Genomic DNA, 21,680 nt, shown 5'->3' on the forward strand with positions numbered 1-21,680 from the left:
TTATTCTTGGATTGAATCACTGAATCCAGCTCCTTCTTAGTCCGGAATGCTTTTATTATGTTCTTTGGTTCATATTTTAAATATTATGCATGGGTGCTTTCTAACATATATTTAGCCCTCATTGGTAAGCTTTTTAAAAATGATTCTGTATTACTCCCTAATTCATCGGCTGCTCTTAGGAAGGTTTTGTTTTGAAGTAAATGATCTTGGTCTGGACACACCAGCAGAGATGGAATTTTTTGCTCCTACACATACAATTTATGTTTGTGCTGCTGTGGGAGATTTTAATTCGGGTGTAACTTGCAGAAGTTCTCACCTTTCAAAAAAATGAGCTGCAAAATCCTCGGGCACAACTGACTTTTTTGCAAAAGTTGAAAGTTTTCCTTACAATGGGGTGCTTAGTTTTTGAATATCATAGAATCCCAGAATGTCAGGGATTGGAAGGGACCTGGAAAGCTCATCCAGTGCAATCCCCCCATGGAGCAGGAACACCCAGATGAGGTTACACAGGAAGGTGTCCAGGCGGGTTGGAATGTCTGCACAGAAGGAGACTCCACAACCCCCCTGGGCAGCCTGGGCCAGGCTCTGCCACCCTCACCATGAAGAAGTTTCTTCTCAAATTTAAGTGGAACCTCTTGTGTTCCAGTTTGCACCCATTACCCCTTGTCCTATCACTGGTTGTCACCGAGAAGAGCCTGGCTCCATCCTCCTGACACTCCCCCTTTCCATATTGATCCCCATGAATGAGTCCCCCCTCAGTGTCCTCTTGTCCAGCTCCAGAGCCCCAGCTCCCTCAGCCTTTTCTCACACGGGAGATGCTCCACTCCCTTAATCACACTATATTAGTCTTGGTACTTTCATCCTCATGAAGCACTTAAATACACTGTGGATTAGTTGAAAAATATGGAACATTCAGCAACCCTTGAAAGCTTCAGAAGAAAATGAGGAGCCTTTGCGAAGTTACTTGAAACAGCAGCTGATACCATAAACCATGACACCATCTAGTGCCAGCTGTCAGTATTGCACCGTCACAATACAAAGGAGACGTTCTCTTAAATAATAACTTGCCTTTTTAAAGTTCCTTTAAGGTATTTTCATATTTCTTTAACTCTTCAGTTTCTCATTTCAAACAGTTTTCAGGTACTATTTTGTGTTTTGTTTCTTCTGTCGTTAGGTTTCCTCGTACAGTTTTGCGGAGAGTAGATAAAAGGGGATATTTGTTTCTTCTCAGTTTAACAGTCTTTATAGTTACTACAGGATGTAGTTACTTGACAGACATTTGTGAAATTATGGTCTTGGTGCCAATGAATCCACCGATGAGAATATGGGGTCATAATCCATGTGTGGGTTGATACAGAGGCCAAAACGGGACTTTGGAAATTAATAGAATCACGGAATAGTTTGGGTTGGAAGGAACCTTCAAAGTTGTCCAGTCCAACCCCAAATAGAGTCTCTGAATTTGGATCTTCACCACAGATGTAGCTGGTTTTGCCTCAGCTGCGTTACAGTTATAAAATCAGAAATGATTCGAAACAGGCGCATCTTTGGCTCGGGGTTCATCTCAAGCGTGTTCCCCTGGTGAGCAGATCCCAGAAAAGCACTTAATTGGGAGTAGTTTAAGTTTAAATTGCACAGACATCACAAAAGCCTTAAGCACTGATTAAATTCTTTGCTTACTATCGGGTGTTTTAAGGCAATTCGTTTGCATTACAAATGGCTAAAAATCATATCAATGATTTTTTTGGGGGGAGTTGTAAGTTTAACTCATTAAGTGAGGCAGCTCCGTAGATGATGAACAGAGGACAAATCTCTCCAGGTCCATCACATCAGGTTGTAGATGTTGCTTTGCTCGTTAACAATCAGCCGGATTAACTTTTGATCAGCATCACTCTTTGTTAATTAGCAGCACGGCTTGGGAATTTGCTTCATTACTGACAAACCTTTTTTCCCCTATGTTTGCAGTTTCAATATGTGTCCCAATAATTGCTCCGGCCGAGGAGAGTGCAGGCTCAACAACAGCAGCAACGCTCTGGAATGTGAATGTGCCAAATATTGGAAGGGAGAAGCTTGTGATATCCCCTACTGCACAGAGGACTGCGGGGCACCCGAGAGAGGGTTCTGCAACTTTAATGATACCAAGGCCTGTGTGTGCTCTGCTGGCTGGCAAGGTCAGTCTCCTGCTTAATACAGACAAGCTCTTGGTGCCTTTGCTGTGGCTCTTGCAGTTTAATTGGGAGTATTTGAGGAATTTTCTGCTTGAGACATATTAGGGTTTTGACTGGAAACAGCGAATCGACCTTTTTATATCAAGCGATCATACTTCATTTGTAAGAAATGCTTTTAAAAGCAGCTGTGCTACCATCCAGAGCAGTACCGACCTGCGGTGTGCTGGCAGCGGGTCGAAACTTGTTCCTGTGCTCCTAGAGCAAATTTGAGCCTGGTGGCTGGAGTCGGTCTGTTTGAACACACAAAATGTTCTCATGTCCATGTATGCTCATCAGCCATAGAATAGTTTTGATTGGAAAAGACCCTCAAGATCATGGAGTCCAACCATAACCCACCCCTGGCACTGCCCCATGTCCTGAGAACCTCATGTCCGTCTGTCCAACCCTCCAGGGATGGTGACTCCAGCACTGCCCTGGGCAGCCTGTTCCAATGCCCCACAGCCCTTTGGGGAAGAAATTGTTCCCAGATCCAACCTCAACCTCCCCTGGTGCAACTTGAGGCCGTTTCCTCTGCTCCTGGCGCTTGTTCCTGGGGAGCAGAGCCTGACCCCCCTGGCTCCAACCTCCTCTCCACGTCAGTCTTAGCAACAGTTTGCACTAAACATACATATTTTCTTTGCAAAGACACACTGACCTGGAAGAATTAGTCTTATATGAAATACAACCAGCTGCAGCACTGACAGCACCTGCTACCACCACTCAGCTCTGCTGCAAAACCAGAGTGTTAGGAGAGAATTCAGGTGAGCAAAATGGAGGAGAACGCAGCCAGTTCTGAGGTTGGCACATGTGCCTCTCGGATAGAAAACCAGCCACACGTAATATAATTCAGGACTGGAAGACCATGTCTCCTTGTTCAGTGTGGCCTGATGCTGTTCTGCAGTCTGGTTGTGCACTGACAGAGAAGCTGCTTTGCTCTTTGTGTTTTTCCTCTGTCTTCGATTTCTTTCTATACCAAAACAACTCACCAAAAAGAAAACAAACCCAAAAGCCCCAAAACAAATCATAGCAGAATGAGATGAAAGTTACCTTCCTATTCTGAAGTTTTTTTGCATCTGGAAACAGACACTCTGCCTCAAAAACCTGGAGTTTCAGGGTGATAAATGACATTCCAGTCTCCTTTGCTGAACTGGAGATTATTGCTGATAGAAACTCTTAAGAACGAGGAGACGCTGTCTCTTCTGGCCAAGACCTTATCTCTGTTACACAGTGATTCACTTTTAGGACTTGCCTAAAGGCTGTTTTGATAAACCTGTTCCCTTTCCAAGGCTCGAGCCTCTTCAGCAGGTTCCGTGTTCTCTGTAGTAACCATGTCTGTGTGGATTGCTCACGGGGAGAAGGGAGAGCAGCAGAAATACAGGAACAAAGGGGACAATTCACAAAAGGGTGTTGCTGAGAAGGGGAGGAATGAAAACAGGAAAGCACGCTGGAGACCCTTGGGGTTTTGCTGAGCAGATCTGAAGCTTTTGCAGGTTATGTCGGTGCTTCTGTGGGCACATGGTAGATAGAGAACATCTTCATAGTGTGGGGTGGGAAGGGATCTGCACCGTGCCCCTGAAATACAGTCAACTTTATTTTTTAAAACCTTATTTTCCCAGGTCCTGGCTGTTCAATTCCCGTTCCTGCAAACCAGTCGTTTTGGACCCGGGAGGAATATTCTCTTCCAAAACTTCCTAGAGCGTCTCACAAAACCGTGATCCATGACAACAAAATGTGGATCGTTGGAGGCTATGTCTTCAATCATTCTGACTCTCAAAAGGTTTTAGCGTGAGTATAAACCTAGATAATAAACTCTAAGGAGAGGAACTTAGATTTGAGAAGTACTTTTAGAAAGTGCCGCCCGACTATGCTCCATCTCCATTGGAAAACAGCAGTAAGAGAAACTTGAGATGTAGGAAAACGCTGCTAATGTTGGAAAAGTGAAAGCGTGATGTTCCTGATGTTCAGTGTATTTTGGATTTATCTGCTTCTGACAGCATTTAACCATTCCTTGGTTATTTCCAGACTCGCTTCTAAATTATATCTGGCCTCGTATTCAGAGAGGGCAGTTTTGCTGCTGTGTTATTATCCCTTCCTTATATCTGTGTGACTTCAGAGCGTGTGGCTCGTTAATGAATACATACTGATTACTGTGGGTGTTTATGCATGGTGGATGGGATACCAAGCAGGGAGTGGCATTTCAGATGATGACATTTATGCAATTAGTTGAGGAGATTTAACAGGAATTAAGATATAGGATAATAATTGTGTACCTCATGCAAATCCCCCATTAAAAACCATTTCAGGCTTCCTCTTGAGCTTGATAGTGTTTAGGCAGATGTATGCAAAAGCTGGATGTTTTTCCCAGGGTTTCTTGCATAACTGGCTTTCCTGGACCTAAGTGAGAGCTCTGTGTTCTGCACTCACCTCCAGAGCTAATAATTCTTACAGGGGAACTTAAAAACCAGCTGAAAATGCACGTTTAATTGTAGAACATTTGCTGATTACATGCACAGTTTACTCTTTCTAAGTCACGTCTGATTTATCCACCAACAGCCTGTGGCTTCACGGCACAACTTCCTCAGAGCTGATTGTATCTGATAAGGCTGTGAGCCTGTACTTCATTCCTTTATCTAAAAAGCCACAGGGCATTTTCAGGGCAGAGGGTTTATCTCGTTTCAAGTTCACAGAAGAAATAGGATGGGATGACAAAGACTTAATTAAAAAGTGCCTTTTAAACACTGGCAGGTTGTTGGGGTTTTTTCTAAGCAAGCAGTTGGAACTTAGGGGAGCTTAGTGTAACCTTTTGCTGCTCTTTTGGGTGGATCAAGTTGTCATAGTGCAATAGACAACACATTAGCTCTTGGTTTTGCATGAGGAAGAAAAACTCAGGGTAAAGCAAATCAATATGTGAACGTTAAATAACAGAGCAGGCTTGACTGGGTTTTTTAATCCATAAGTGCTTAGTGCATGGCAAAATCTTGGTAGGACTTCTGTTAAATAATTTCCCACAAATCCTGGAAAGGACAAGCAATAATTTTCTCAACTTTATTATCGACTTCTCTGACATTTAATTCAATTTTTCTGACGCAGGTATGATCTTATTTCTGAAGAGTGGCTTCCACTGCAGAACACTGTGAACTCAGTAGAGATGAGATACGGTCACTCGCTGGCATTGCATAAGGTGAGTTCTGTGCTGCAGACTCATTTCCCAGCTGATTTTCCTCTTTCTTGCCCCTACACCCACCACTTTCCGCAGATGGGTTTTGCATTAGGAGCGTTTCTCATTCAAAGGCTTCTCCGTGGTCAGCCCAGTCTGTGTACTGGTACTCCAGGGAATCCTTGGACTGCTAGTCCAGCATAGGGCAACAAAGATGCTGAAGGGAGTGGAGCATCTCCCGTGTGAGGAAAGGCTGAGGGAGCTGGGGCTCTGGAGCTGGACAAGAAGACACTGAGGGGGGACTCATTCATGGGGATCAATATGGAAAGGGGGAGTGTCAGGAGGATGGAGCCAGGCTCTTCTCGGTGACAACCAGTGACAGGACAAGGGGCAATGGGTGCAAACTGGAACACAAGAGGTTCCACTTAAATTTGAGAAGAAAGTTCTTCCTGGTGAGGGTGGCAGAGCCTGGCCCAGGCTGCCCAGGGAGGTTGTGGAGTCTCCTTCTGTGCAGACATTCCAACCCGCCTGGACACCTTCCTGTGTAACCTCATCTGGGTGTTCCTGCTCCATGGGGGGATTGCACTGGATGAGCTTTCCAGGGCCCTTCAACCCCTGACATTCTGGGATTCTGTGATTCTGTGATTCTGGTATCCTCAGAAATCTGCAGCGCCTTGGCTTGTGTGTTCCTTCTTTGCCCTTTTCTCAGAGGTTTTAAGGCTGAGGTTGGTGAGTCCATTATTTCCTTCTTCAAGTCCATGCTTGCAAGACATACCCGACGGCTACAGTTGGCTGGAATTCATCTGATTCCTCAATTGCCGTTTGTAGACCACATAAATATTTTTGTGAGCTCCGTTGTCCAAAGCACCGAAGCAGAGCTGGTGAGTTTAGGGATTTTTGGAGCCTGCTCTTCTTCTGCAGTAGATTCATCAATCTGTTCTTCCAGCATCTGAAACAACAAGTGGATGTAACTGTTTCTCACCCTGTTTCTGACCCGCATGCCTTGCTGTGGGCGCGGGCCACGTCAGAGCAGAACGGCCAAGTCGCTGAGAAGGAAATGAGCTAATCCTTTACTGACCTTTTGGGTTTGGAATTTTAATTAGCTCATCACAGCGCAAGCTTATATCAAGCGTAATTATGAACACTTGAAAGACTCACACAGCACCGTTCACAAACAGAACACTTGAAGAACCTCAGAAGGATGGAAATTCCTACCTGCGAGGGCTCGATGCATATTCTGCAAATAAATAAGTGAGTTTACTGTCAGTGATGGGCAGTGGTTCTCAGGAATTTCCCAAGAAGCACCAGTTGTAGTAGAGAATTTCCCTTTCCAAGGTTGCTGTGTTTTCAGTAGGGAAACAGGGCCCCACTGCACACTTCGGTGGATTTGTGGCTGATTCTGAGATACCCAGAGAATCACAGAATCGTTTTGGTGGGAAAAGACCCTCAAGATCATTGAGCGCAACCGCTAACCTAACACTTTCACTAAACCATGTTCCTAAGAACCTCTTCTATGTGTCTTTTAAACACCTCCATAAAGGAAACTGGATAGAGTTTTGGAACTTAGTTCTTACAGGATGATTAATAAAACCCTGTCTAACTCTTCTGGCTCCCTTCTTTCCAAAGGGTCCTTGTTTTCTGTCTTGTTTTTTGTCTGGAAGACAAAGCTTTTAGTGTATAGACACAGAGGCGTTTCCATCAAAACTGCCTTTATTCCTGGCTATCTTCTGCTGTTTATATTTGCACACTATGGGAGGGATTCTGCTTGCATATTACACAGAATGCCAGGCTGGTTGGGTTGAAGGGACCTCTGGAGATCATCCAGTCCAACCCACCTGCTCACGCAGGGTCACCAGAGCAGATCACACAGGGTCGTGTCCAGGTGGGTTTGAATGTCTCAGAGAAGGAGACTCCACAGCCTCTCTGGGCAGCCTGGGCCAGGCTCTGGCGCCTCACAGGAAAGAAGTTTCTCCTCCTATTCAGATGGAACCTCCTGTGTTTCAGTCTGTGCCTGTTGCCCCTCATCGTGTCACTGGGCACCACTGTACAGAGTCTGGTCCATCCTCTGACACCCACCCTGGAGATATTGATCAGCATTGATGAGATCCCCTCTCAGCTTCTTTTCTCCAGGCAGAACAGCCCCAGCTCTCTCAGTCTCTCCTCATAAGAAATATTAAATCACCAGACTTCAGGTGCCTCATTTTGGGTTCCTCCGGGAGCCTCTGAGCTCCATTTCTAGTGGAAACAGACCTAGTCAGTACAGGCAGTGAAATCTGGAGAGCAAGTCAGCTCACCCAAAAGCAGACCCACCTTCCCTGCCTTTCATCAGCTGAGTTCTTCTCCATGCTCCACTATATCTTATATTGAATGCTTAGACACTCAGCAAGCATGCCAGCCCCTAAATTTTGATGTCTGTCATCTGAAGGTCAGTCCTGCCCCATGTACCCCTTTCCTCCATACCCTGATATAGGGTGAATTGTGTGTTGAAGGTATTTTGACGTTACCAGCTTGGGTACAAACCTTGGCAGTCGCGATTGATTTTGTATCAAATGTGAGTGGTGAAAGAGATGAGTTTCTCCTTGAGAGAGGAGAAAAACTTAGACTGAGAGAAGACAGAATGTGATAACTTCATTATTTAGAATCATAGAATCATTTTGATTGGAAAAGACCTTTAAGATCATAGAGTCCAACTGTCAACCCACCACGTTCAAGTCTACCTCTACCCCATGTCCTGAGAACCTCATGTCCGTCTGTCCAACCCTCCAGGGATGGTGACTCCAGCACTGCCCTGGGCAGCCTGTTCCAATGCCCCACAGCCCTTTGGGGAAGAAATTGTTCCTAAATCCAATCTCAACCTCCCCTGGTGCAACTTGAGGCCGTTTCCTCTGCTCCTGGCGCTTGTTCCTGGGGAGCAGAGCCCGACCCCCCCTGGCTCCAAGCTCCTTTCAGGCAGTTCAGAGATCAGAAGGTCTCCCCTCAGCTCCTGTTCTCCAGCTGAACCCCCCAGGTCCCTCAGCCGCTCCCATCACACTTGTGCTCCAGCCCCTCACCAGCTCCGTTCCCTTCTCTCCACTCGCTCCAGCACCTCAAGGCCTTTCTTGGCATGAGGGGCCCAAAACTGACCCTGGGATTTGCGGTTTGGCCTCCCCAGGTCCCAGCACAGGGACGGTCACTGCCCTGGGCCTGCTGGCCACACCAGTGCTCGTACAACCAGGAACCTGGTGGCCTCTTGGCTACATCAACTCATATTCAGCTGTTGTCGACCAACACCCCCAGGTCCATATTAGCTGTTTCCTAAATACCAAACTCCTTGACCTCATTTTAAACCTCACTTCTTTCAGGATGACATCTACATGTATGGTGGAAAAATCGATGCGACGGGGAACGTGAGCAGCCAGCTCTGGGTGTTCCACATTTCCAACCAGACCTGGTCTCAAGCGGTGCCGAAAGCCAAGGAGCAGTACGCTGTTGTCGGCCACTCGGCGCACATCGTCACCCTGAGGGACAGCAGCACCGTCATGCTCGTCATCTTCGGGCACTGCCCTCTGTACGGGTACATCAGCAACGTCCAGGAATACAACCTGGGTGAGTGGGGCCCTACCTGCCATTCACTTCAATTTTAATTTCTATTTGAAAATTATTTAAATGATCCACATTCAGATAGAAAAACAGAGAGATTTGCGTCCTTCTATTTGTATTTACAAGCAGTTCAATCTGACTTCTAGTATTTGTACGGCACCGTGAGCAGGGAGCCATGTGCCTCCAGCTTTGTACAGCTCGTTAGGTCCCAAAGACAAAGAAGCTGTAATTGCGAGACAAAGCACGATAACTGTGGGACAATTAAAATTAATTTTCCTCTCTCCTTCTGACAAAGCAAACACTTTTGTAATTAGTTTTTATATCTTGCGAATACAAGAATGGCTCTAACAATTCAAACCAAGTATCCACTTAAGCTTGTGCCCAGTAGCAAGCAATTGGGGGAACAGACAGTGGATTTCTAGACTCCCATATCTCTATTATGATCTGTTCCCCATGTTTCTGGGAATAGTCCAAACTCTGATTTAGGAACGAGAGATTTCCAGTATCGTCAGTGAAGTGTAGGAGGCTCTCCAGGTGAACTGAACTTGTAATTTAGCAGCTCTGAAATGCCCCTCTCGGGTCACATCCCTTTGCTCCACTGACCAGGCAGAGAACAGAGTTAATCCCATGAAGTTCACAACGTCAGTTATTGTCAGAAATAGTGGCCTGACCTTCGCTCATCCTGATCCAGAGGATCTACTGCAGAAAACTACAGAAAACCAGGACATGTGGGGCAGTGATTTGTTTTTCTACTCTTGTATTTTTCCCACGTGTGGTCTTGCGGGCTGCTAAATTCCTTTGCCTTTTGTGTTCCTGATCTGCCCTGCGGTTAGGAAACCTGTGTAGGGTTTCATTCTGCGCTTGCTCCGCAGATTTGGTGTATAATTTGGCGTTTTTATTGCAGTTGCCATTATATTATGTCTAGAGCGCTTCAAACCAATGTTATTTTAGTGAGTGAGATACAGGGCCATTAATCACGTATTAGTTTTTAACTGCAGTGTTCTTCACAGTCATACTTAATTTGGCTTCAGTGCTGTCTGGCTTTATATATATATAAAATAAAAGCGCTCTTGGGTGCCATTCCAAATCAAGCCATGGTGCTGGCATTTTCATGTCATTGAAATGCAGTATATATTATTTCTGTGCTTTTTATGTCTCATTTACTTAGCCTGTCTGCAAAATATAATGTGACTGTAGAAGAGATGTTTCTGCTCTACTTAAAAATACTCGACAATACTTCTCGACAACAAACTCCTTGAAAAGGAATATTTTTGGAGATGAAGTGATAGAGACAGCGTCTAGATCAGAGTCAAGGGAAACCCAGTTTGTTTCCCCACCAGATTTGTCGATAAGTTATTATTGAAGATAAATTAACCATGTTTTGTCACTCATATTTTGTCATTTCTCAGACACAAAGACGTGGAGCATTTTACAGACCAGCGGAGCTTTGGTGCAGGGAGGGTACGGTCACAGTAGCGTTTACGACCCAAATACAAGATCAATTTATATCCACGGAGGTTACAAAGCATTCAGTGCCAACAAATACAGGCTAGCGGATGACTTGTACAAATATGAGGTTGATTCCCGTATGTGGTAAGTAGTTCTTCCTCCTATATATCACCCCATTATTTTCATTTTTAGTGGACAAAAGATATGGTATTTTTAAGGGTACAGCAGTACAAAGTTACCTGCGTTCAGTATAGACCCTGTGCTCTTGTATCTGTTATTTTTACGTCCCTTTATGAATAGAGAATCACATAATGACATGTAATCAAGGCTGTGAACAAGCCAAGAAATCCATTTTAATTTCGTATTGTTATTCAAGTTGAAATGAAAAATATTTGACGGGGTTTTCTTGCCAGCAGTACAGGCTGCACATGTGAGGGCAGTGACTGCAGTCAAGTGAGCGATAATTCATTCTGCAGTTAAGACCGCGAAAGAATTTCTATTATAACCCCATTTTCTTCTGGCTCTGTAACTGCTGCAAACGCTCATTTCTTAAGCTGAAATCTTCTGTGATGTGTTTCTGCCCAGAGGTGGGTTTTATTAAAAAGCTGTAGCACAACTTGGAGCGACCGAGTGAAATACATTTTCCTTAATTTTGTGTGTTTCTTGAAGGTTTTTTTAAAGGAGACAAAAAGCAGACTGATCTTTTGAATGAGCGCATGTAAATTTGACTCATCTTGCCTTTTTATGCGAGTTTAAAATAGTTTGTATTTCTGCAACAGCAGGTTGTGAGTCTACACTGACGAGTGAAGTAACTAATGACTAATTCCCCAAACCTTCCTTCCTGCTCTGTTGTATAATACACCCGCTATTAACCACGCTTCCCTTCTTGCTTCATTTGTTCCTCCGCTTCACCGTGGAGCCGGCAAATCTGCCTGAACAGGCGGAAAGTGTCACAAATGTGACAATGTTCTTCCAAACTGCTGCGGCACCAACTTCCTTTCATTGCATTTATTAGGTCGGTCTCGAGGGAGCTGTTAGACCAGGCGAGCAGCCTCATGTCTGCTCATCTTTTTTGGGTGTCAATGCCTCCTATTCTAATTTTTTGCTAATTGAGGCCTTCTATCCCTTTTGTGATTTCATGGAAGGGCAAAAAAGCAATCCTATGGTCTTTGTTTTGGCAAACATCCTTCTCCACGTTCCCACCGATGTTTCGACGGGTACGGGCAGAATAACGCTCAGAAAACCCATGTGCTGTGATATCACAGCTCATGCCTTAAGAACAGGTCCCTGGTCCGGGTCCTTAATGAATATTTCTTTGGGAAATTCTGGGTTTTAGTGCAGCTCTTCTGCAAATTTGGGGTGACAACCTGCAAAAGTGACACCATGCAGATGTGGCCACGTTAGGAATTTCCTGCCATCCCACCCTCTCCAAACAGGGAAATTCTGCAAAGGGCTTGACCCTTTGTGTTCGGTTCTGATTAAAGGTGAGGTCAGTGATGAGTTTAACGGTCCCGTGATTTAGTCATGGGCGAAATGTTGAGTTGTGCAGGTGTTAAGCTGCAGAGCTCCATTGTTGGCAGCTGCATGTATTTCCTTAAAATAAGTTTGTTAGTTTTGAGAGACAGTGCCTCATTTGGAAGAATTCTTTAGGTTCCTATAAAATCAGAGTTACTATAAAATATTGCTACTATAAAATATAAAATATTACTATAAAATTTTTTCAGGCAGAAAGGGACCTGGAGGGACTAATGGACAGGAAGCTCAACGTGAGCCAACAGTGTGCCCAGGTGGCCAAGAAGGCCAATGGTGTCCTGTCCTGTATCCAACCCAGCGTGGTCAGCAGGACAAGGGCAGTGATCCTTCCCCTGTGCTCTGCATTGGGGAGGCCACACCTGGAGTATTGTGTTCAGTTCTGGGCCCCTCAGCTCAGGAAAGAGATTGAAGTGCTGGAGCGGGTCCAGAGAAGAGCAACATGACTGGGGAAGGGACTTGAACACAAGCCCTATGGGGAGAGGCTGAGGGAGCTGGGCTTGTTTAGTCTGGAGAAGAGGAGGCTCAGAGCTGAGCTCAGCACTCTCTAGAACTACCTGAAGGGCAGTTCTAGCCAGGTGGGGATTGGGCTCTTCTCCCAGGCATCAGCAATAGGACAAGGGGCCATGGGCTTCAACTGTGCCAGGGGAAATTGAGGCTGGAGATGAGAAAGCAATTCTGTGCAGAGAGAGTGGTCAGGATTGGAATGGCTGCCCAGGGAGGTGCTGGACTCACCGGCCCTGGAGGTTTTCAAACTGAGATTGGCCATGGCACTTAGTGCCATGATCTAGTCAATGGGCTGGAGTTGGACCAAGGGTTGGACTTGATGATCTCTGAGGGCTTTTCCAACCCAGTCGATTCTGTGATTCTGTGTGCTTCTGTGATTGGAGTGTCCGTATCACCAGGTTGAGCTCTGACTCTGCTCAAAAATCCAGTTAGTATGAAAACCTGATAATCCCTAGGGAAGGAATTGATTGTTTTAAGATCTATAGCTTAGGAAAGAGGCTTTTGTAGGTATATTTCTCCTATAAATGGGTAAGCAGATGGGAAGATGAGAGAATGTAATTACAGGAGCAACTGAGCAGTCTGGAAAGGAAGCTGTTAAATATTTCATTATAAAATGTAGTTAAATACTATCCCCTCTCCTCGTCTCCATGCCCCAAAACCTTCGGCAACTTGGATTTACGGATTGTTTCGTCTCTGCCAGGTACTGCTCAGTTTGCTTAACACACGTATTTTTATTTCTGAAGGACTATTCTTAAAGACAGTCGATTTTTCCGCTATTTGCACACGGCGGTGATAATGAGCGGAACCATGCTGGTGTTTGGAGGAAACACGCACAACGACACCTCCATGAGCCACGGTGCCAAGTGCTTCTCTTCGGATTTCATGGCATACGATATTGGTGAGTCCTTGCAGAAATAATAATAATAATAATAATAATAAAAGAAATATTTTGGGGGTATTCAGAAGAGCTGTCTTTGGAATGACTAATTTACATGCTGGCGATATTCTACCAAATGCTACTGAGCACGCTGCAGAAGAATGTGTAATCAGGAGAGGCTCATTAACTTGCTACAAGTTTACCAAGCAAATGAGCTGGTGCAGTGATTTCTGGGCCAATACAGCAGCGGTTGTTTGGTCAACAGTTTATACACAACCTTGGGTGTTAAAAATTATTCCTTAAACAGAAAACATGTTGTTCTAGCATCTCGGCTATAAAGCTGTCCTGCTATTTTGAGTGTGATTTAATATCATTTCTCAAAAATGGACAGTTACAAGCACTGGCCACTGCTGAAGCTCAACTTACATGTTGCTCACTCTTATAACTGTGGGCTGGCTGACTTGTTTGGCTACACTGTTTGTAATGTCATTTTGTTTTATATTGATGCTTTATGATCATAAATATCCCCATAAGCACTATTGAACAATAAAGCCAAACAATTAAGATTTTATTTGGAAGGACCGGGTTTTGAATAGCCAGAAGAGGGCAGCATTTATTTGTGAGTTTGGAGTCCAGGTGCGTTTAAGAAGATGAAGAGATTAAATTATGTACAAGCAGGTGCATACACATCCAGGTAATTCACGCTGGAGAAAACCACCGTTCTGTGTTCATAGCGCATTGTGCCTTTTGCTTTTAGAATTCCTTAAATGTGGGTTTCCGTGATTGATTCCCTGAAAGAATCACCTCAACCTGATTTCTCGGAGCGATCGTCCACTCCTGGTTTATCAAAGGAATATGCAAGTGAATTGATTTGGTATTAATGAGTCATTTTGCTGACTTAGGGGGATCCTTCCCTTCTGCTCCCTGTGATTTCAAGTCATATCTCTGTGGAATTTATTGTGTGCGCCCAGCTAGGTTTAGTTCTTTTCTCCAAGAATTAAAACGAGGTATTTTGACAGTCATGGACAAAGTAATTTTTTAAAGCTTTGATAGCAATAATGTTAGATTTTTCTTGCTGTGTTTTGCTGTCTTCCCCGACCCATTGAACTATTAGGTGTAAAACAAAATTGCATTGATTTTTTGAAGAAGAAATTGTTGTCCCTGAGGGTGGTGAGAGCCTGGCCCAGGTTGGCCAGAAAGGTGGTGGATGAACCATCCCTGGAGACATCCCAGGACAGGGTGGACGGGGCTCTGAGCAACCTGAGCTGGTGAAGATGTCCCTGTCATGGCAGGGGGGCCACTGGGGGAGCTGGGAAGGTCTTTCAAGCTAAAGTATTCACTGATTCTGTGATTTTATGGTCATTTTGATTCAGTTTAGTTCCTGTTACATGAAATGAAAGTTATACTTGGCTTGCCCAACCTTAACCAGTTTTATACTGAGGATTAGAGCTTGCACTGATTGCACACATGACAGGGATGGGAGATGTTGTGATGCTCTTGGGTGCCCTTATTCCTTAGGGCGGATACCCTCAGGCTGTAAAGGGAAAAAAAAGTCCACTTTTTCTCTAATTTTCATGGCAGGGCACCTTATCCATGATTTACCTTGTCCTACTGGACCAGGAGCACTCCCAGGACTACGTTGGGTTGTTGGCTGATCATCAATGTCACAGCAGAAACACCAGCTTGGTGGTTCTTCCTGACGATCTCTGCAGGAATTGCATTGAGCACGTCAATTTCCATGGGAATAATCCCATATAGTGTCAGGTGGTATTGTAAATATGCCACCATAGGTGAATATGGCCATCACAACTTCAATATTAACATGCTTATTGGTTTGTTATCTATCCCTTGATGGTGCAAAGATCAAGCTACCCAGGAGAAAACCGAGCAGCAAGGTCAATTGTTACTGACTGTCATCAAAGAAGAGGTTTAATAATTGGCTGTCTCAGCATGCTGTGAAATTAGAGAGTATCTGGCTAATTTGCTCATTCTTAGCATCTTGTTGGTGTAGGTAATACCTCACTGATCACAGCGATGACTGGAAGACTGGAGAAGAACGCAAGTTAAAACACAGTCAAAAACAAAAGCTTCAAAACCAAGTCTTCTCTTGAACCTTTGCCATTCCAATTTATTTCTCGTTTTATTCACCTCACTAAATTTTTCTTGTTGTTTTCTCCTCAAATCTCTAAGTAATCAGACCACCCGTATTGAGTGTTGCGAGGACATATTACCTTCATTTTTTTGTGCGTGTAGGATGCAAAGAGCCGTCGCTGAGATGTGTGCTGAGATGCTCTGGAGGTTTAGTGAATTAGGTAGATCTGAGGATGTATTAATGCTCCTTGTCCTTTCATCCTCCACTTGACCAAGTTGGGGCTTTTTCCTCCCAAACCGTCCAGGTAATGCCCAATTTTGGAATGTTTGGATAACAACCAAGAAGACTAAAAACTTCACAGGCAGGTTGTATCAAAATGCAGTTGCTGTAGGTTAAGACGCCATTCTTCTACTTACCCCATCGACAATTCAGTTCTGATGACAAACACAGGAGTCTGGATGTTTTCATGTGTGTTCTATTTGAACACTGTATTTAATAAAGCCTGTGAATTGTAAGTTTTAGGCTTGGCTTAACTCCTAAGTCAGGAAGGAGAGGGTTCTTTGTAGTGTTAGCGTCATTCATTTTTTCCAATACTTGATCTTCAGTTTGAGATGGGAAAGAAGCTTAGAAAGCAAAACATTCCAGGCCTTCTATTAATCTAGGAAAATATATTTCTTGGCCTCACATAACTCACAATTTGCTGGAGAAAAGATGGCAAATTGCTCTGCAGTTTTGCTGAAGTCTCCTGTTAAAAACTGGAACCGCGGCTGCTCGTATCAGGAGTGGGGCTGCGCTACGTTGGATTCTTAGAAAATTGAGCAAATGACATCGAAAAATAAACTTCAAAATCACAATTTATCAAAGTATTGAATCTAATCTACTGGGACTTATGTCTTTGTTTTATCAGCGCTCTTGAACTAAAGTTGTTGCTGGAGCAGAGGTTGGTGTGTCTTGAAGAACAAAGTATAACAAGGCAGGACACAAACCCCCCTCCCTTGCCCCATAGCGTAAATTTCCACCCAACTATTTTCCAATTAAATGTATTAAAACATTAATAAGGTGGGTTTTAATTGCTTTCGCATAGTTATATACTGGTTTTAGTTTGTAGAATTTAAGTTTTGTTTTCCAGAGGCTCAGTCCATGGCACCACAGTTTTATCTTGTATTAAAGAATCTGCAAGTGTTTGAGGCCTCTCTAGGTTGATTTTTCTTGCTTAATTGCATAAATTGCACATGAAGTGCCCGTGGGGCCTCAGCCCCAAGGTGATCCCATCAGAGTTCAAGTGATAGGAACTGAACCGACTTGTTCTGCTTTCGTTCCTTTGGTTGCTCAGTGTGTTCCGTGTTTCTCAGGTGGTTTGATTTATTTTCATGCTGCCTAAAGGAAGAAATTACCTGAGAAACCGAGTAAAAAATGAAGCAGAACTTAAATGTTATGCTAATAGAAAAAAAGAAGATGGAATAATCTCACATTATATTAAAAGAGGAAAAACAACCACAAAGCCTTAAGCTACGACGAGTTTTTAAAACCATGGATATCTACCCTCTAGGAAGATAATTGCGACGGGGGGGAAAAGAAAATAAAAGATAAGTCTCTGTTCTCGGTGATGCTGGTTTGGGGCAAAACTGCAAATAATTCACATATAGATAGATAAAAACTGAACTCGGTACGCAATGAAAAATTCCACTATAAAGGAGAAAAGGCAACTCAAGCCACCGCTCTTTAATTTCAGGTGATTGCCAAAAATCTCACAACCCCTTCAAGACAATACACTGAAATTTCCTTTTTATGGTGCAATATTTAGATGATGGAGCCGAACTGTTCCATCCTTCCATCACTTTCTTATTCACGCCATGAAGATTAAGTCTTGCAAAAAAGAGAAAATACAGCACATTGTGAACTCGAGAGGTTTCGGTGTTGGGCGGAACGTTCTCTCTGTGGTTATTAAACTACTTAGGGATCTTGTAGGAAGAAACGTGCTACTTAAGTGATGTCATTAATTAAACGTGATCTTTCCTTAATTGCAGCTTGTGATCGATGGTCTGTTCTCCCCCGCCCGGGTCTCCAGCATGACGTGAACAGGTTTGGACATTCTGCCGTGCTCTATAACAGGTAAAACCATGAACAAGCTGCGGGCTCTTGGCATTTTTATTACTTTAATAAATATACACGTGTAGATCAGTCACGCAGACCAGAGGGTTGAGGATCTGTCGCAAACTTCTCAAAGTTTCAGATTTTTGCTCTCATCATGTCTTCGGTTTCACCTGTTTCACAGAATCCCAGAATGTCAGGGGTTGAAGGGCCCTGGAAAGCTCATCCAGTGCAATCCCCCCATGGAGCAGGAACACCCAGATGAGGTTACACAGGAAGGTGTCCAGGCGGGTTGGAATGTCTGCACAGAAGGAGACTCCACAACCTCCCTGGGCAGCCTGGGCGAGGCTCTGACACCCTCACCCCCAACAAGTTTCTGCTCAAATTTAAGTGGAACCTTTTGTGTTCCAGTTTGAACCCATTGCCCCTTGTCCTGGTTGTCACCAGAAGAGCCTGGCTCCATCCTCCTGACACTCCCCCTTTCCATATTGATCCCCAGGAATGAGTCCCCCCTCAGTGTCCTCTTGTCCAGCTCCAGAGCCCCAGCTCCCTCAGCCTTTCCTCACACGGGAGATGCTCCACTCCCTGCAGCATCTTGGTGGCTGCGCTGGACTCTCTCCAGCAGTTCCCTGTCCTGCTGGAACTGAGGGGCCACAACTGGACACAAGATTCCAGGTGTGGTCTCCCCAGGGCAGAGCAGAGGGGCAGGAGAACCTCTCTGACCTACTGACCACCCCCTTCTAACCCACCCCAGGTACCATTGGCTTCCTGGCCACAAGGGCCCAGTGCTGGCTCATGGTCACCCTGCTGTCCCCAGGACCCCCAGGTCCCTTTCCCCTACACTGCTCTCTAATAGGTCATTCCCCAACCTATACTGGAACCTATCAGCCTCGCTTCTTTACTGAACTAAACTGTCTCAGCTCACTTTCAAAAATTCCATTTTTTCATATTTTATTCCTTTTTCTTATTTCTAGTTCTATTTCTTATCTATTTCACAATGTTGCGATTTCATTTATTTCATATTTCTATTCCTTATTTAGCCACCCTGACAACTTTTATCTCCAAATCGTGCTTTTCCCCTCATGATTTCTAAACTTGGCCGCGTTTCAGTTTCCGTAGCTTATCCTGTGTGGCTCTTCCTTGCCATTCATATGATGTGCAGTTTTTAGATGAAATCACAGGTGATATTTCTGCTGTTAAGCATTGTATCAGTATAATAATATCAGCGCTCTCAGCTTAACATCTGTTATTGCATTGGAGTTTATGGAACTCAGTTTGATAAATGATATTTCTTAAGAGTCTTTCATTCTGGATCCTTTATCCTTTAAGGATACTTCTTGTAAATCAGTAACATTATTGAAAGCTCCATTTAAGCCAGGCAGAGAGCTGTCACTGCCTTGAAAACCAAAGTGTGCTTCTTGGTATTCTTTTTGTCTCTAAAACATCACTCACAACCTATTTATTTCAGTATATGCTGAATACCAGCCATGTATTTGCTCCCATGAAGAACAATTAGACCTGTGCTTGAGTTCTTTCCTAAAATAAGCTGAAAATCACATTAAAACCACTTATTATTCAGCTAAAACTTTCATTCTGTTACATTGACTCTTCTACATTGTCTTTAAACGTACATCTACGAACATGGGTGCACAGGTTTCCTTGGGTGGCATTTTGGTGTATCTAATGAAACGTGATGTTTTGCCTGAAGCGGTTGTGCTGATAATGAATGTTATTAAAAAGACCATTTCCCAGCCCCCCAAATATTATTTTGTTTTGTGGTTTTGGTTTGATTTTTAGTTGACACAATGACTCTGCTCAGTTTCTAACAGTAGCTGTAGGGAGATGTGACAACACTGAATTGTTTTGTCACGCTTTCCCAACGCCGGTTTCATGGTGTGAATCCATCTCCCCGACTTTTCGCCTCTTCTTGCCGCTGTTCTTTCCAGAAGGACCCCACCTTTATGCAGCTTTTCACCTACGGTCAAATCCATCAGGTGTCACCCAGAGTTGTGGCTGAAGGGGAAAGTCCGTCCGTGACCTCGGGTACAATCACAGAATCATTTTGGTTGGAGAAGACCCTCAAGACCATTGAGTCCAACCATTAACCTACACCTGACACTATAACCCATGTCCCAAAATTTAGGCTCTATCTCAACACCCACGCGTTGCGATTCTGAAGCCGTAGAGCTTGACTGACCTTTTCTTTAGCGCCTTCCGAGACTAAAAGCTATTTATATGGATTTATACGTGCTGGAACTTCCTTAACCACCTTGCTCGTGCCTTGAATCACATCGACTCCCAGCAGCGCGTGGTCTGGAAACGCCAACGCAAATCTGTATCTTTTTATTATGCTTTTTGTTTTTCTAGCACCATGTATATATTTGGAGGCTTCAACAGCCTCCTCCTGAGCGACATACTCAAGTATACACCTGAGAGATGCGAAGCTTTTGACAACGAAACGTCGTGTTTGCGAGCGGGTCCCGGGCTCAGGTGCGTGTGGGCGTCCCCCCCGTCCCGCTGCGTCCCCTGGGAGATGGCGACGCTGGAGCAGCAGCAAAAAGTCTTTGAAGACTGTCCTCCCAGGCCAGGTACGTGTCGCGTTCTCCCCGTTTCCCTTTCCAAAAGGCACGTAGGGTCGTTGTCTTTTCCATATTCCGTCTCGTGTTAGTTGTGTGTTGTGATCAGATCAAATTTAAGGTGGGGATGGGGCTGTAATTCTCCTTCCATACGCGCCCTGGGAGACCTTCCTCTGACCGAGTGGCTTGGAGATGTTTCCATCTCTCGCTCCTCCTGAAGCTACTTGCTCATTAGATGTTTTTATTTCCTACTTTACTGCTTATACGTACTTTCCTATCCCACGCAGACGTCACCAGTGGGGAATCAGGCCTGGACCATTGCTCTGTAGATGTTTGCTCCAAAAATTGACCTTTTGAGAGCCAGCAATTCACACCACAGGGCAAGGGAGGGGGGTCTGTGTCCTGCCTTGTTATACTTTGTTCTTCAAGACACACAGCAGGAAAAGTGCTTTAAAAAAGGCTACTTAATTTCTCCTTCTACAGTATTATATGTATAGGGACATATGATAATCCTTAAACAACTTTTCAATGCTTTATCCCGGCGCATTGAATTTATACTAACCTTGATTCTGTAATAGATGGCAGCCTTTAATTATTTAAAAGAAATTGATGTGAAGTGACATTGCTTTGATGGGTTCTCAATGTACAATAAATTTTCACAAAACACAGGCGATAAGCAATTGGAAAGATGAAGGAGAAAGTTCAAGCTTTGCATGAAAATGCTGCGTGTCATTGAAAGGCAGGAGCAGAATGGGCCGGGGGTGGGAGACGTGAAATGTCCTTGGGTATCGTTTGCACGGGCATGGACTGAACATTCACACCCGGTCTTAGTTCATGTGCTTCCATGTCTTGGCGCATTTTCTGGTGGTGTGTTTTATGGCTCCTTGGGCACTAAAGATGATTGATGCTGCAAATGAATGCGATTTTCTATCACTTCAATCGCACGAAAGTATCTGATTTACTAAGTAGTCGATAACGGAAAATCTCCAGGCACTGCTTTTTGGTTATATCTTTTGCTATATATAATCAAGTTCTTAGAGCTCTGTCAGGAAATGCCTGTTTTTGGTCATGCAGGTTTTTTTCTTTAATAGCTGTAGACAATGAAAAATGTGATCAGATTACAGACTGCTATAGCTGTACAGCCAACACAAACAACTGTCAGTGGTGCACTAACCAGTGTATCTCAATGCAGAACAACTGCACGGAGGAACAGGTAAAGACTCTCTACTACTTTTGTAGTTTAAATTTAGCCTTTCGAATATCTAATGTCCATATGACTCCATCAGTTGCTGTTATGACCCCCGTTGTTTCATTATTTCTGGTGTTTGTGTAACTCTGAGCTGCTAATGTGCTTGAATTTGTTTTTTTTGAGTTGGTCCAAGGGCTTTTTATTAGAGAATCCCAGAGTGTCAGGGGTTGAAGGGCCCTGGAAAGCTCATCCAGTGCAATCCCCCCATGGAGCAGGAACACCCAGATGAGGTTACACAGGAAGGTGTCCAGGCGGGTTGGAATGTCTGCACAGAAGGAGACTCCACAACCTCCCTGGGCAGCCTGGGCCAGGCTCTGCCACCCTCACCATGAAGAAGTTTCTTCTCAAATTTAAGTGGAACCTCCTGTG

The 21,680-nt window shown here is 44.3% G+C and overlaps 1 protein-coding gene across 1 annotated transcript in view; it reads left to right on the top strand.

Moving 5' to 3' along the window:
• The window catches only part of ATRN (attractin), a 173,346-nt gene that overhangs the window by 53,195 nt on the left and 98,471 nt on the right, over window positions 1–21,680 (top strand). The window contains exons 5-13 of the mRNA XM_082050319.1: window positions 1,963–2,168; window positions 3,821–3,989; window positions 5,295–5,385; window positions 8,703–8,946; window positions 10,350–10,533; window positions 13,170–13,324; window positions 17,423–17,507; window positions 19,854–20,074; window positions 21,154–21,275. Coding sequence (XP_081906445.1) covers window positions 1,963–2,168; window positions 3,821–3,989; window positions 5,295–5,385; window positions 8,703–8,946; window positions 10,350–10,533; window positions 13,170–13,324; window positions 17,423–17,507; window positions 19,854–20,074; window positions 21,154–21,275 — 1,477 coding nt within the window. The remainder of the gene's footprint in view (window positions 1–1,962; window positions 2,169–3,820; window positions 3,990–5,294; window positions 5,386–8,702; window positions 8,947–10,349; window positions 10,534–13,169; window positions 13,325–17,422; window positions 17,508–19,853; window positions 20,075–21,153; window positions 21,276–21,680) is intronic.

This window comes from Streptopelia decaocto (assembly GCF_964273445.1).
Source record: "Streptopelia decaocto genome assembly, chromosome: 4".
NCBI lineage: Eukaryota > Metazoa > Chordata > Aves > Columbiformes > Columbidae > Streptopelia > Streptopelia decaocto.